General features: G+C 35.8%; 1 protein-coding gene across 1 annotated transcript in view; it reads left to right on the top strand.

Annotated features, from left to right (window-relative positions):
• Positions 1-17,445, top strand: part of VPS13A (vacuolar protein sorting 13 homolog A) — a 140,214-nt gene that overhangs the window by 14,376 nt on the left and 108,393 nt on the right. The window contains exons 3-11 of the mRNA XM_063295163.1: positions 2,908-2,950; positions 5,062-5,157; positions 6,878-6,979; positions 9,371-9,477; positions 10,789-10,848; positions 11,325-11,384; positions 13,625-13,705; positions 15,326-15,383; positions 16,042-16,169. Of these exons, the coding sequence (XP_063151233.1) occupies positions 2,908-2,950; positions 5,062-5,157; positions 6,878-6,979; positions 9,371-9,477; positions 10,789-10,848; positions 11,325-11,384; positions 13,625-13,705; positions 15,326-15,383; positions 16,042-16,169 (735 nt within the window). The remainder of the gene's footprint in view (positions 1-2,907; positions 2,951-5,061; positions 5,158-6,877; positions 6,980-9,370; positions 9,478-10,788; positions 10,849-11,324; positions 11,385-13,624; positions 13,706-15,325; positions 15,384-16,041; positions 16,170-17,445) is intronic.

Consider the following 17,445-nt stretch of genomic DNA (forward strand, 5'->3'; position numbering starts at 1 on the left):
ATTACGTACATGGGTTACATGAGTTGTAGCATCCTCAGAGAAAATTAATATGTCATCTAGATAAATGACCAGATACTTACCTAGTAAATCAGAGAAAATTTGATTCATAAATCGGGAAAATATGGCTCCTGCATTAGACAATCCAAAGGGTAAAACAAGGTACTCAAATTTACCAAACCTGGTGTCGAAGGCAGTCAGATATTCGTGCCTCTCTTTCATCCGGATCAGATTGTACGCATTCCTGAGATCCAACCTGGTAAAAATGCGTGCTTTCTGTAAGCGATCTAGCAGATCCGAGATTAAAGGCAGAGGATAGGATTCTTTTTTGGTTATTTTATTGAGGGAACTGAAATCGTGGACCACTCTCATGGGTGTCTCCTGGGTTGCAGGTGCCAACGGGTCAGGCTTCTTTGGTACGAAGAAGGTAGGAGCAGAGGCTGGGGAAGTAGATAGTCGGATGAACCCCTTTTGGAGATTAGAGTCCAAGTAATCCTTTAAGGTGGCTAGTTCCTTGGGAGACATGGGATATTGTTTCTTTGCTGGAACCCTGGCTCCTGGTATCAACTCAATGGTGCAATCACAGTCCCTATGGGGGGGTAGTGCTGTGGCCTCTTGTTCGCTGAAAACGTCTGCGAAATCTGCATACTTGGCTGGCAACTGGACCCCCCCTGCTTCCGTGACTGCGTTGGTTGCTGGAGAGCGGAGAGCGGCTTGAATCTTGTGGTGCTGGCATTCCTTAGATGGGAAGGAGATTGCTCCCGTAGTCCAGTTCAGCAACGGGTTGTGGATCCTCAGCCAAGGCGTGCTTAGGATTACTGTCCTAACAGCCAGGAACCACACTGACACAAGGAACAGGTCTCTAGTGTTTTATTGCTGCTACATAACAGGAAAATCCTAACAAACTGAAGAAGCGTGGGAAAAACCCAGACATATAAACCCCAAAGGTTAAGGCGGGCCTGATCTGTGTCTCTTGGAATGGCTACCTAATTCCTCAGTGCTATGCATGAGCCTTACAGCCTGGATGGGAGCCCCCTGCTCGCCATCCTTACTCATGACACCTCTTTTGTAAATCCAATAAGAAAAAACTATCCAGATCACTTTCTTGGTTTATGATTTGTATTTTCCTTTTGATTTTTTAAAATACCAGCTAGTTTCTTTTGTATATCCAGTGAAACACCCTTTTCCAAGTTATTTTTTTGGGCTGTCATTTGTAAATCCACTTTCAGTAAAATCTCTATCTTGTCAGATAAAATTTGTTCCACATCTGTCATTTCTTCAATTACATCTTTTGAACATAGTTTATCCATAGAGGTTCAACACTGTTGAAATTATGGCTACTAATTTCTGGCTCCATTCTTCAAGTCTCCTTTAGTATTTTCAATGTTAAAATGTTTTGCATCATTTTATAGGTCCCAGTTAATTAACACCAAAGGGTAGGCTTCTGTTTTTTTTCCTCTGCATAGAATCTTTAGTCCCCTCTAGTGTTCAGTTTTTAAAATTATGAAATTATTCATCTTTGTTATGTTTTGCAAAAACCAAAACAGATCTGTTTCCCATGAGAAGCTGTTCATTCTTTATAATTAATTCCAAAATCTTACTGTAAAAGTTTCTATGTTTCAAATTTATCTGGACCCTTATTCCATTTACAATTTTCTAAGGTCAAAATCTTATTTAGCTTTTTGCTGTTTATTTCAAATTCTTTAAATTTTTAAGCTTATGATTCAAATTTTCTTTCATTCAGGATTGAAGGCAAACTCACCCAGCATTTTCAAACTTGTCATTCCAAAAGTCTCCAATAGCTTAAAAGTAGTTAATAAGCAATTTCCAAAAGTGATTAAAAGTGAGGTTAGCGAACTTAATGCCTTTTAAAAGGCACTGACCATGGTTGTGAGCAAGATGGCTATTCCCATTGTCACCCAGCACTCACACCCACAAGAGACCACTGTCCTGTGGTATCCTTGCAAGGAGCAGCCTTCTGGAGCACATGTGAGCAATCTCCCATTCTTTCCTTGTCTGGAGAGGTTCCAAAGAGTCTACTCAGTGGTCTTTGTTCTCTGCAGTTGTCTGCTCTGCTTTTATGGAAACATCTTCAGTCCACCATTCCTCCCCTGGAAATCACGAGATACTTATTTATTTGTCAAACTTTCTCACCGCCCATCTCTCCCACGGTTTACAATAAAACAATTAAAATTCAGAACAATTACAAATACAATAATACAATAAAAATAGAAATATAATAGAATTTAAATCGTTAAGAGATTTTAATCAGTCCGTGAGTGTAATAGGTCCAACAAAAATCACTTTTGGGCACTAGCCATCCCCAGGTATGACTGTTCCTTCTCCCATTCTAAGCCTGCTGACAAAACCAGGTGTTTAAACTTTTTTGAAAGTTCAGGAGCAAGGGGGCTCCTCGCTTCCCCCCTCACCTCTGGGGGAAGGATGTTTCAAAGGGATATTTGACTATTTCTGAATGGTCTTCTCTATCTTAATACTTATGCTGAATAGTTGTAGGGCAGGAACTAAAGGTACAATCCAGCTTAATCTGTGTGTATGCATTCTGTTTGGTAGAGCCTCTGTAGAGTCCAGTGCTGCGGGCTGTTAGAATGCTTGCAGTTAGAGGGCTTTTCATGCTATCAAGCCAAATTGTGGGTTACTAGTGAAGAGCAATGTCTTCTGGACCTTTCATAAAAATCAGAAAAAGGCAGAGTGATTTGTGCATGAAAGTCTTATCCTAAAGTGCCCTTAGGATCATAATCCTTCATAATTACATGAGATTTGTTTGTTTATATCATATTTATATATAGTATTTTTATTTTGTTTTAGGAGTTAATACAAAGTAAAGTATTTCTGCTGCTACCGTAATAACATTTTTGTCACAAGTATAATCTAAAACATTTATCTTTACAGTATCAATTTGATGTCCCCTTTAAAGTTAAAGCAGGTCATATTGGTAAGTAGAATTCTCAAGCTTTTTAGAATAACTAATAAAATTTGTATTTTTAAAAGCATAGAGTTTTTATTTCTTATAATTGCATTAGTTCAACATGCAGTTATTATCTAACAATAAAAAAATAAGGCTTCTTCAGAACTTTTGATATTCACATACAAACTTATATGGATTAAATTAAAGTAATTTAATTAAATTAGGGAATAAATTTAAATTAAATTAAACTATATGCTTAATCATTTATCAGTTTACATTCAATGGAGATTATATTGTAGTAGTTCCTTAATTGAGATATTCAGTGAATAGTTATTTTTATTAAATAAAAATACATTGTCTACTATGGTTCACGATTTTAGTTTATAATTAGCAGTTTATTAATGGCATCTAATACATAAGATTGTGTTCTTGTATTCTTGGATGATTTATTCTGCCTTTCTTATATATCTGAAATAATACTTTTTTATTGAATTCAGATCGAAATATTGAGGTTGTATTCTATACATTTTGTATTTTTTCTTGCTTCCAATAAAATAATCATTATAGGAGCTGGTTGTTACCTGTAAAGCCCTACATGGCACAGGACCTGGTTACTTGAGAAACACCTGTCTCCAGTAGTATCTGCCCAGCCAATTCAATCTGGCAGGGTTAGCGTGTTCTGGATTCCTTCAATTAAACAATGCCATCTATTGTGTCCCTGGAAGTGTGCCTTCTCTGTCAGGATGCCTGCCTTCTAGAATGAGGTCCCCCCTGAGATCTGGTGAACCCCCATCTTGCTGGTGTTTCAAATGGCTTTGAAGACCTGTTTGTTTGCCTAGGCCTTTGGCGAGTGTGATTGAAGTCCCCTTTTAGGTTGTGTGGGGTTTTTTTTCTCCTGTCCAGTTTGCTGTTTTTTATTCCTTTGTTCCTGTTTATTATTGTCTTGTTTATTCCTTTTACTATTGTTATATGTGAACCCCCAGAGTCATTGGGAGTCAGACGGTATACAAGCTTAATAAATCATAATATATGAAAAAAACTTTACTGGTCTTGTTTTACTTTCTAAATTATAAGTAATTTATTGCAAGCATAAGTAAAGTAGTGCTATAATGTGGCATTGTTCTGTTTTCATTTAGGAAAAAAAGTTCAGATTTATGTTGAGATTCTATGGTTTTAGGTTTGGAAACATTTTGTTGGTAGCGGAAGAACTTCCAAGCTACAATGTGTTTGTGGTGGCTTACCATTCTCCCACTACCATCAAAATTCCAGAGGTGGTCCTGTGGGAAAAGCAGGGCAAGGCTGGTATACCTTACTCCCGTCTTCCCATTGCTTCTTTTCCCTTCCCTTAGCTGCACACACCCATCCAGCAAGCCTGCCTGCCTGGTCCTCCCATTAATCTCTCTGCATTTTCCTTATCTCCCTGTAGCTGCTATCCGGCTGTGCTCTATCACAGTCCCTTTTTTTCACTTTCCACATCTTGGAACAGCCACTGCATTGAATGTCCATGTTCTAGGTCCGTGTCCAGACCAAACATTCATGGTCTGTGTCTGGATCAAATATATAACCACTCAGAATTATGTGTTTTGTACGTGAGATGATCAGTGTATAGAACATTTTGCCCATCCCTAAGTGAGTTTTCCTTTCAGATAAGATTTGCACCATTTTTTTTCAACATGATAAGCTTAGCTGTTTTAAATTATGAGGAATATAAATGCAAGAAAAAAAGATGAGGAGTGACCACCTAGCTTGACCCAGATTAGTGGAATTGTCCGTATAATTTACTTTATGTAATTTTAAACATGATACTTGCGTTTGCATTTCAAAGTGGAAATTGGGAAGGGTACATCTGTAACTCTTTGGGAAGAGGCTTTCACTGGTAACAGTACCAGAGCAATGGTTTAATTGTCTACATCTGTGTTTATTGTATGAAGCTTTATATAGTATATTTTTCTTATTTGTATTTTGGCCTTGATTGTGCTAAAATCTCAGTAGGACACTAATATTTTTTCTTAATTTAATCTATCTTTTGGAAATGTATTGTAGTAGAAAACAAGTTAATAGTGTTAAATATTTTAAAAAAACAGTTATGATTAAAAATGTTGGATTTTTAAAAAATGAATATTTTCCTGTGTTTCTAGGTCAGCTGAATTTGCAAATACCATGGAAAAATCTTTATACCCAGCCAGTTGAAGCTGTTTTAGATGAAGTTTATCTACTTATAGTGCCTACAGCCAGTAAGTTTATTAAGAAATGGAATTGAACATTGTAAAATAAATACGTAAAGTAATGTTTAACTAGTATAATTTCTGTCCCTGTATTTTTAATCATGCATTAGTTTGGTAACTATAAATAGTCTGTATCACATATTAAACATTTTGTCATAATTAATATCCCAGAGTCAAAGAAAACTATTTTCAACCTCCTTTTCAAGTTAAACATATGTTTTTGTAAAAAGCCAAATTAGTTGGTTACTGGTGTTCTCTTTTTGTCCAGATCTGAGGTTATTTGTGCTTGGCAAGTAAGAAGCAGTTAGTATTATTGTTATTTGTTGATTTATTTATATAGCTGTTGTGCAGAGTTATTATCCTTCATGTACCTGTGTGGACAATGCCTGGGTTGGACAATGCCTGAGTGAACAAACATGTCTAATCATTCAAATCTGTTCATACATCCCCCCAGAAGGAAATGGGTCCTAAGCTGTTTAGAGCTGGATAGACTATCATCAGCACCTTAAATTGGGTTTAGTAGCTCACAGGCAGCCACAACAACAGTAAGGACTGAGCTCCCATGATTTTATTTAGCTACCTTACTCAGGAATTTAACAACTATATTCTGCATCATCTGCAGCTTCTGGGCCTTCTTCAATGATAGTCTTTCATAGAATGCACTGAAGCCCAACTACAAGATTATTAGTGACTATAGTTCACTGAAATTAGGCTATCCTGGTTCAGGAAAAGATTGTGTCTGTCACATCAGCTGAAGTTGAGCATAGCTTCTCCTTGCCACTAAAGCCCCTCATGCCCCTAGCAATATCTTTGAATGGAAGAAAACTCCCAAATGATACACTTACTCTTTCAGAAAGTGTGTTCTCACTCAGAACAGGTCATCAAGTTTAGGATACTTTTTGAGAATGCCAGGAATTTTTCGAAGAGCATTATCCTAAATTCTTGGCCAAAGTTTCCTAGATAAATTTATGCCACACACACATACACACACACACACAAAGAACAAGTTTCTTTATAAATCAATAATTAGTAAAAGAACTGGAAGAAGAAGGTATAAATAATTACATAATGAAAGCATGATCTATTTTACAGATCAATGAACAGATGACAAAATAGTTCATCCTAAATTCAAACCTTTTAGGTTTTGGTGTCTTTTTAAAGATAATTTGTTATGTACCTGTTAATATTTGATGATAGATCTTACAGTCTCCACAACACTATAAAATGTCTGCTTGCCTTTAACAGCTCTTGTGGACGTTCTGCAGATATCCTATGATCTTTACTGTAAGGTTACATTAACATAATTTTGTAAGACTGAAAGTATTTCTCTCCTCCTCTCCTTTTACTCTCCAGAAAACTAGGGAGGGTCCCTTCTGAAATGCTTCCTACTCCCCCTCTCCTTCTGTGAACTGAGAAATCTTTTACATGCCAGTTGTCCAGTCTGCAACTCTTCCTCCTGTCTCCCAAGGTCATTCCCACATACCATTACACACACATCATACAAAGGAAAATCTATTTTAGTGCATTGTTTTATTCTTGAAAGGGAATAGGATGACTTACTGCTTACCGCTAGAATGCGTACAAAGAATAGATACTAAATATTTCTCAATCAGAGAATAAGTACAGTCAAATGGGATTTAATTTTGTACTTGCATAAGTAATTTGAAATTCTTCCTTTATTTAATCCCAGTTTTGTTTAATTATTTATTAAAGCAATCCATTCTCTCAGGTATTAAATATGATGCTGAAAAAGAAGAAAAGCAACAGCTGGAAGCAAAGCAAAAGGAACTACAAAGAATTGAAGATGCAAAACAAAGGATTGCTGACAAAGGTAAGGAAAGATGCAATAGCCATTTTATTTATTCATCCGTCCGTCCATCCATCCATCCAATTTTAATTCCAACTGTCTTTGGTGGCTCACAAAATAAAGAACATCAAAGACAAGTCAATAAGAATGCAATAACTCAATAAGACTCCCTGAAAATTCACACTTTGAGAACGGCTGTTATAAGCCATAGCAACTTGGACAGTCTCGTACAAATAGAGCAGCAGGTAAAGTCAGAGCTCATTTGAATGTGAGGGCAGGGAGAGAGAGTTGAATGTAGATTCCTACCAGCTGAATTATTTGTTAAATTCTCTGCTATAAGGAAATTAAAGTCCAAAATCACTAATATAATGTGGTTGTCCCTGGGCTTTATTTTTTAGCAAGTTGTCAAATACCAAAATACACACTGTGCATATGTGCGCGCACACGTTCTCTCTCTCTCTCTCTCTTTCTATATATATGTGTGTGTGTGTGTGTTTTTGAGCATTTGGTTTGCTAAACACAATAACTCTGTTTGTTTGTTGAGCTTCTCGGGCAGTTTGGCAGATGTAAAAATATGCACTGGACATAGGCATTAGGAAGAAGCCTCAAGCTAATAAAGGAAATGAATATTTGCTGCTGTTCACCGGTGGTATTGATGTGAATTCACTGATACTGCTTTTTTTGCTGTAGTCAGTACTGTAGGTGTTGAGGAGGCTGCAAAAAGCATACTAACTATTGATTTCAATTTTTGCTATAAGTATTTTAAAATGTTTATGAAGTGTTTAACTCATGTCTTTATTCAGTTTCACTGTAAATTGACTAATTCGTTGCACACAGTATTGACTACCATTCCCTCTATTTTTATGGGCTTAAAAACAAAGGGGCTCCTTTCAAGCTCCCAGTGTTCCCTATAGCATAATTATTCATATTAGAATTTTGTTATGTCAGAATACAATCTATTTAAAACTTTTAACAGAATATTCTAGTTGAGGCCGCTTCCTTCTGAAATGCAGAATACATTGTGTTTTCTTTTATTTCATGCTGATTTTGCCTCTGTGCCAAACCCAGAAAGATTCCATGGTCAGAGGTATCAAAAGTAGTTGAATCTTAAGTTTTTTCAAAGATAGCTTGTCAAGTGAACAAAGCAATTGTGTATTAAAGTCTGTTTTACAATCTATTTAAAATAGATCAAAATAATTTCCCAAGATTTGTGCAGCCACCACTTATATTTGTGGTTATTTATTATTTGCCTATGATTTATATGTTTAGCATTTGCTTAAATGTAAGTATTTTACCGTAGGATATATGCTATTGCTTTAATTAAATGTTAAGGTTTGGCTGCCCCTTTGATAAGTCACTTAAGGCATAATTCAGTATGGATTCAGTAGACCATTTTCCCACTTAATGAATTATTAAGTGTCTGTGGAATCACAAATAATCATAGCATGAAGCCTGCCAATTTAGTTAGTATATTCCTAGTTTTGTACTGAGTCTTTCTTAAGATTTTCTAATGCTGCGAAGCTGAATCAGTGCAGGCTGAAGTTCTGAATACTGTTGACCACTCACATCTGTAGCAGAGATGGTCTTTTCCAGTTTGGTTCCAACTGTACTCCTGTAATTGCTTCAGTCAGCAGCAAACATTCTGTCCTAACAACCAGGAAACACACTGAGACAAGGAACTGGTCTCTAATATTTATTGCTAGTACTTAACAGGAATCCTAACAAACTGAAGAAGCGTGGGGAAAACCCAGACATATAACCCCCAAGGGTTAAGGTGGTCCCGATCTGTGTCTCTTTGAATGGCTGAACAATTCATCAGTGCTACGCATGCGCTTGACAGTCTGGATGGGAGCCCCCTGCTCGCCATCCTTACTCATGACACATTCTCTCTCTTAGATGTCAGTAACGAATGTCATATAGAGGGTCCCAACTCACTTCACTCAGCTGAAGCACCACTGTTTATTGTAAGGATTCCAGTGATACCTTTGTCTTGAGCTTCCATTTCTCTTCACCCCCTCCACCCTATTTAGAGTTTGACTGGCCCTCTTCTATCACACTTGGGTCACAGTTAGTATGGCTGCTTGTGTCATCTCAAATGGTTATCGTCTTGAATTCCAAAGCACCCTGCCCTTGCTTTCCGTCATTACTTCTCTCACTCTTCCATGTTTAGCAAGACATACGTTTGTTGTTGCAAAAAGAGTTGATTGCATCCATCCCTTCATACTATGGGAACTTCATATTTGACCATTTCTGGTCTGTGTGGGAGGGTATGTGTATGTGTGTGTGGGTATGTGTCTGTGTGTACTGTATATATAAATAAAACAATATATGGATTCCTGAATATTATTTCTATGCCTAAATCAAAGTGTAGTCTCTGTTGTTTAATAATATTAAGTATTCATTCACTTAATTTAGATAAACCACAAGAAAAGCAAGATACTTTCATAGAAAAGCTGATTACTCAAGTTATAAGAAACCTTCAGTTGAAAATTTCCAACATCCATATACGATATGAAGATGATGTAAGTATATGTGCATAGAATCTTCAGATAAATTGTATAAATTTAAATAAATAGTTCAGATGGTTGTGTGGATGGATAATCTTTGTTCTTTTCACTCATAAGGAAAGTGATTGCTGAGATGGTTGAGACTGAAGTCTTCATGTGTTTGTCTATTGCATCATTATAATTTGGAAGGCTTCAACACATGGTGTGATTGTCAAACTTGTGTGCTAAATTATTTCTTTAAGCGCTAACTTAATGCTTTTTATGGAACCTTTTAAACAGATAATATTTGAATCCTTGCTTCTTTCTCTGGTTTTAGTGGATATAAAAATGAGGCAAATTCCTGCCCTCAGATTTAAAACTCAAAACAGCCTTTTCCAGCCTGATGTCCATAATGATTATAGAAACATAGCTCAGATTTGGCAGGTTAAGCTGCTGAGCTGCTGAGCTTGCCGATCAGAAGGTCGGCGGTTCGAATCCGCGTGACGGGGTGAGCTCCCGTTGCTAGTCCCAGCTCCTGCCAACCTAGCAGTTCGAAAACATGCAAATGTGAGTAGCTTAATAGGTACCGCTTCGGCGGGCAGGTAACAGCGTTCTGTTTAGTCATGCTGGCCACATGACCACGGAAGTGTCTATGGACAAACACCGGCTCTTTGGCTTTGAAACGGAGATGAGCACCGCCCCCTAGAGTCGGACATGACTGGACTTAATGTCAAGGGAAACCTTTACCTTTACCTTTACTGTATGCTGCAGAATTTTAGATATTAATCTAAAATACATACACATAAAGGAGCATGTGTAGAGTATAGCACTAAGGATACTATGTTGGGAATAAAACAATGAACCATAAATCTAATTTTGGCTGAAGCTAAACTGATCCTACCTTGTTTGGATGCTGATAGTTCAATTACTTGACAGCATGTTCTCTTCTGACAAGGGCTAAAATATTTCCATCCTGGGATTTGCTGCTACATACTGCAGCATTCTTTTCATTCATGAATGGAGAATCAATGTATCTGTAGTTCTGTTCTGAATTAGATAATGAGGATTATTGTTTTTGGCTTTTAGAATTTTTAAAACTAATTTCCTAAGTATGCCCAAAATAAAGGCACAGAACTAAAAAGATATAAGGTTCAGCTAATCTTAACCAAAAGATTAGCAATTTGTGTCATTCTGATTTACAAAATGAGTAATGTCAAACGTACAGAAATGGTCAAGAAATGTCTCTTTTCTTTTATTATAAGGCAGATAGGCTGCCACAGATTTTAAAATTATATCCTGCATGTTGTGAAACTGTTTATATTGAAAAACATTTGTTTTGTTTTGCAGATCACAAATAAAGATAATCCACTGTCATTTGGTATCTCACTTGAAAATCTTAGTCTACAGGTATTATCGCTACTCCCGTTTTTAATTAAAAATACATTCAGTGCTCAAATGGACTTTTGTTCCTGTTTTTAAATGTCTAATATGCCCACCTAATCATAATAATTCAGGCATAAATGACAATTTTGAAAATGGAAACAGGTATAAGTTTAATTAAAACACAACTGGTTTTGTGATTAAAATTGAATACATTTTGAATATTGAATAAAATAGTTTACACTATTTATAAAGTACAGATCTGAAATTTAGGTGATCTGCACAGAAAGATGATTCTTATACTTGGGAACTGACTGAGATTCTTTCTGTTCAGACTTTATTTCTAAATATGTTTTTGTTTTGTTTTTTTAATGACTGGGAGCCTTCCAGACTACACAAGTCCAGTCAGGTGTCCCTGATGACAGTTGGGGAAAATCTTCATTAATGTTGTTGAGATAAATCAATAATGTTAATTTCAGAATAATTTTCTATTTCTATTCCAGACTTCAGATGAAAATTGGAATCCATGTATACAAGATGCAACCACTAAGTTGTTCTATAAGGTATAAGTGCTAGATGGAAATCCAGTTCAGTAGAGTGTGCTGTGAGACTCATTCTGAATTTGTATGATTAATGTAAAGAGCAAGGGAGGTTTCATTCTTTTGCTGTTTGCTTCACATATTAATATTGTTTTGAGCAGAGCTAAATCACAACTATACTGAATTGTTATATGGCAGATTTTAAAGTTTTTTTGATGTGCATATTGTAAGTTTGACACAGAGAAGGGACTAAAAGTATGTTTGTTAGATTTATATCCTGCTTTTCGTTCAGGAACTCAAGGTGGTAAGGTTGATCAGTAAGTTGAAGTTATTACATGGCTTACATGGCTTAGTAAGCTTTTCCTTATTGTGAAAACTATCATGGTGAAGAACAGGCACACAGGCCAGTATATCAACAGTGGCAGCAGCTGAGGGCAGTAGGAAGAGAAGGCTGGGAAGATGATGGGGCAGCATGGGCCAATCTTGCCATATTCTTACTGTAAAATCATTCTGGGGTCTCTCTGGGGTTTCTTTTTACTAAACTGAGGTTTACCAGAAATGGTTCAGCAGACATTCCAAACGATGACAGCCCATTCTGTACTCGAGACAAAACATATTTTTCATTTTGTCAGCACCCTTTCCTCCTTGGTGTTTATATGCTGGTCCAGTCCAAAGGACTGGCTTGCAAGGAACAATTTTTCAAAACAAATTTTGAATGGCTTGCAAGGAACAATTCTGCAAGAGCCAGGTAAACTGCCTGGTATGAAGCAAGGGTGAATTGGCATTGGTACTTGATCATGGAATAGTGTGTACAGTGTCCCAAGGAAAATTACATATCTTCTGAAATGTACAGTAATTATTTTTTTTCCACAGTTCATTTAAAACGCTTGTTGCCTGCCCACCCATGTTAAAACAGATATCCTTTGTTATTTTGATATTATTTTGATGAGATGTTTGAAATTTTGCTCTCCTTTTAGATAAAATAAAGTGGTTTATTCATTTGATGATAACTGTAGTTTTATTCAAATTTTATTTGTAATTCAGAATAGAATATTCTTTTTTTATCAGTTGTATTGCTGAGGCATACTAATAGCCATTCTCTGACATGTCTTCAGACTTTTGCCAATATTCCTCCTTTGTACAAATGGCCAGAGAATAATCCCATGAATCTGTGTGCATGTGTGTTCTGTTTTCCACTTTGAGGAATATTGTTCCTTTTGTCTGATTATTCTTTGAATGCCATTGTGGGGGCATTAGGCCAGTCTTAAAATAGGGAAGCAGAAGTGTTTCAGTTTGCTCTGCCTCATTATCAAGCAGATATTGCAAGTGTGATATGCTTCATGAGATAGAAGCATGCCTATACATTTCTTCATCAGTTCACAGCTTAAAAAGTGATGGTCGAAGTGTGTCAGCTTCCTTTTCCTTTGCGAACAGCAAATGGTCTGAGCTTGAAGTTACAAGATTAGGTGTATCCATTTTATGCGTTTAACTTGGAGAGAAGGGGGAACAGTGCCAGCTTTTTTTTTTTTTTTGCTTCCAGTGTGAATCCACCAGTTCAAAGTTAAAATGTAAAAATAAAAAGATTGTCTAAATGTAATCATATGTTAAAGAACTGAGCTTGTTGCATATTAATACTTTATTTTTATTTATTTACAGAACTTATATAGCCACCTATCTCATATAACAATCCTAGGCAGCTCATAGCAATCAATAAAAACAGAGATAAAAACAAAACCATCCTTCCCCTCAGGCACCAGACCTTTTATGGACTTTTCTTTTTTTTTCCTTTTGAGCTTTTTAATCACAGTTATGATTACTTTTAATTGTATTACCACCGTTTCTATTTTTGTTTGTTAAGCTCACCGTTATCTATAATAAAAACATATTTATAAATAAATATGAGGGGGAGGCATCCTTTTTTCTCTGGTGGCCATAGTTCATAACTGAGAGCTAATATGTGTTAGCTAATTTTCCATACATCATCCTATTTTAGAATATTAAAAACTAAAATGCAATTTGATGAAGTATTCTGAGAAAAATATGCTTCATACTTAATCCTTCAGCGGCATTGTGATCCTTATTATTTATTTGATTAATTTGAGTAGTTCCATTTACATGTGCTTAATATAACATTTGCATTTTGTCAAGATACATCAATATTTAGCATTTGTAATAATTTTTATAAACATACATATAAGATATTGGATCATGATAACCTTAAATATGGTATTCAGTAAACTCTGCTTAATTTTTTTTTATTTCAGCTAGTTAGATTGGACAACTTCTTTGCGTACTGGAACGTGAAGTCTGAAATGTTTTATCAGGGTGGCTATAAAGAATCTTTGGTGAGTAGACAAAGCTAATAAATTATTTGAAGTATGGCTTGCCCAAAATAGATTACAGTTTTTATATATACTGCGTGTGTGTGTGTGTGTGTGTGTGATGTCTTTTAGCTTAAAATACATTACTTAAAGAGCATTAAGGCTTCAGTCTTGTGCTAATTAACTTGTCAGTAGGTACTACTGAGAGAGCCAGTTTGATGTAGTGGTTAAGGTATCAGGCTAGAAATCTAGAGACTGGGAGTTCTAGTCCTGCCTTAGGCATGAAGTCAGCTGGGTGACCTTGCACCAGTCACACTTAGCCCTAGGAAGGAGGCAATGGCAAACCACTTCTGAAAAACCTGGCCAAGAAAACTTGGAGGGACTAGTCCAGGCAGTTGCCAGGAGTCAAAAACTGACTGGAAGGCACACGCGCACACACACACAATGCAAGAACAAAAAAGATGCAAAAAAGTGTATCTACATTTTAAACAGTGAAAAAAAAAATTAAGTGATTAAAACTTTGGAACTTAGAATTGGCATTATGGAATCCATATACAGTACTCATGTATAAGCCCATCCACGTATAAGCTGACCTTCATATTTTTAACCAAAATACCGTGAAAAATGTACCACCTCTGGATAAGCCAACCCTCGAAATGGTCATGTTTTAATTTCCACAGTTGGTTTATCTGTGGCTGATCCATAGATCATCCATTTTGCATGGTATTTTGGTTAAAAATTTGAGGGTCAGCTTCTCTGTGGATGGGCTTACCTGAGAGTATGTATGGGATATACAGGTACTTTAAAAATGTATTACCATATGTACTTGCAGATAAGCACATACAAGGATGAGAAAACCCAATTTTTTAGGTGTATTTTTGCACCTAAAATTCTCGGTTTATTTATGAGTATATACAGTAGTTTTCCTCAGTTTTCTTGGAAACTTTCAGTCTGTCAACCAAAAGCTTTAGGAAGAGAATATTTTAGAATCTTGTCATATCCTGGGACATGCCTTTGCAGAGAACCCAAACAGTATGTTCATTAATATTATGCCCATATCAACTATCAAGTATGTGTATTTTCTGACCAAAGACTGCAATAGACTTTTGGAATTGAAGACGCAGTGTTACTTAGGATTTATAAATGAATTGATTACAGATGTAGTTTATGTTTGGACAATTACAGTGTAATAAGTATGATCATAATTCTTTTTCTTTTTTTTATTCTGCTTTATTAAATAAGGCCAAAAGGGGGGGAATTTTTTTTTCATTGTTTTCCTCATGATATTTTTTTTCAATCAGACATTATTTTATTGGATAGGGATCAGAAATCAAATTAGTCTAGCCTATTTTCTGCTTCTAACTTAGGCTTTCATCCAGTATGATTTACTATTCTATATGGCCTACCATTTACATTTCATTCTATTATTATTATATGCATTCCCACATTTTCAAACCAGGAGCCTGTTCTGCATGATTCTGTAGACAGAATTATTGAATCTATGCAAGATACAGTCTTGGATCTCTGTGTTTTAACTGAATGTTGATTAGTCTAGAGTATTACTGGGAATACTCTTTCTGGATTATATTTCATTCTGCATTTTTATTGTGAATAAATTTCCAATTCTATCTTTTTTTCAAAAAGAGTCATTTAAAATACGGAGTTGCGAGCACTAATGTGATCCCAGAAGGCTACAGTTTTGGTAAGTTTTTAATATTTTCTAGCGATCTTATATGTGAAGTAAGCATAGATACAGTTTCTTCTTGGGGCTGCCTTTTTATTTAGCCCAGAAACTTCACTTCTTACAGACTGTTAAGGTAAGGTTAGTTTCTCAGGCAACTCAGAGACCATATCATGTCTGTGCTAAGATGTTACACTGACTGCTGATTTACTTCTGGATAAAATGCAAAGTGCTATTTATTGCCTTGAAACCTCTATATATGTATAGGTCTGACGAAACATAATCAGTAGAAACCTATAGGTTTCAACGTAAGATAGTGATTGGCACAAGAGTACTTTTATGTAGGGTTGAACTTAGTATTTTCTTGGTGCAGTTCCAAGACACATTTTTTACTTTGTCACAGTGAGAGAGACTGCAATAGTGATGTGGCTTGGTGCTGGTAGAGATTATGGTAGAATCTTTTTTATCCTCCAGAATGCTATAGTTGAGCAAACACAGCATAGCCTTGTCCCTAGTTGGGGAACTGCTTTTAAAAACTTTGCTTCCACTTTGGTGCCTGAAAGTGAATCCCATTTTCTTATAGCTCAGTTAGGAGCTTCCATATAATATTGAAATAATTAATCTATTTGCATGACCTACTTGTTTCTTGATTAACCTACTCTAAAATTCTGCTTTTTAGTATTCCGTCCAATTTCAGCTAAAGCCAAACTCCGTATGAATCCACGATCTGATGTTGACTTTTCTGCACCAAAAATAGATCTGAATGTAAATCTTCAGGATATAACCATTGAACTGAATAAACCTCAGGTAACTGCATAAATGATTTAGATTTGTACAGAAACCGTTTTTTTTTATCTCATGAACTAAATTCTCATTGTCCGTTTGCATCTTTTGCAAGGCCGTAGTTTTCAGTAATCCATGGAAGAATTGCCAAATTTACATTTGTCTCCTGGAAAAAGAGTAGGCTTATAAGGTTGTTTAGGTATCAAAAATGTAACAGCAGTAACCAATTTTTTCTATCCTACCCAATTGTCATTAGATGTTAACATATGGGAAGAACTAATAACCAAGTTTTGTTTCAGCTTCACCTGTAGGTTTAATGAGACTTTCCTCAAATCTAGACCAGAAATCATCCTGTAATGTTCTTCTAGATTTCCTTTAGTATTTGAGAGATTAATTTAGAGAGGGAATGGGAGACCTACTGAGAACACTGAAGTATTCTTTTTAAGAACAAACTAAAATAGTAAACAGTCTGTCCTACATCAAGTTACATGAGTTCTCTATCTTGTTATCAGGGCCTTCTTGGCTATAAATGTTTGTTAGGAGAAGTAACAAATCAGTTTAAAGAGATTCTTAAAATCTTAACAAACTGGCAAAGGAGTGGAGAAGTATGCAAACAGAAAATATGCTTATTCCATGCACAGGACAAACACAGTGTGGCTCAGAAGTTTGGTTAGACCATTACAGGTGGATTATAATCTAGTCAGGTCAAAAACTAGATCATGTTATTGCTATAGGTTTCAGCTGAGAAAAAAAAACTGAAGGTACTTTATAGATTAAATAGGGCAGAGACGATTTGAAACTGACTGATCCACGCATAGACCGTTTTCCACTTCCATGCAGAGGAATAGGTTTTAATTGGAATTTAGTAAACTGGCAGGAATGGCTATTTTAATAAGAAATTCCACATCTGTCTATCTTCAGAATTCTGCTTAGAGCATTGCTTTTGGACATAATGTTTTTTCTGGAATAAAGATTAAAGACACATTTCAGTCTGGAACTGAAAAAGATTTACTTGAATTCAGAAAGTATAATTATGAATAAACTTGTACTGTGTTTCTCCATTCACTGCATCCATCTGGTGAACTGCATAAAGATGTAGGTGGCAAATTTTTGTGGGACTCACATGATCCTTTATTTAGCTATAGTCTCTGTGGATCAGGACTGAGTGAAAGCATATCATAATATAATTTCTTAATAATTCATATTGCCCAAGTCAGGGATTCTTTCTTACACATGTATATAGACAAGATGCAATCTTAAATATTTGTTTATTTTATTAATACACCCCAATTTTGTGCAG

The sequence above is a fragment of the Candoia aspera genome, chromosome 2 (assembly GCF_035149785.1).
Source record: "Candoia aspera isolate rCanAsp1 chromosome 2, rCanAsp1.hap2, whole genome shotgun sequence".
NCBI lineage: Eukaryota > Metazoa > Chordata > Lepidosauria > Squamata > Boidae > Candoia > Candoia aspera.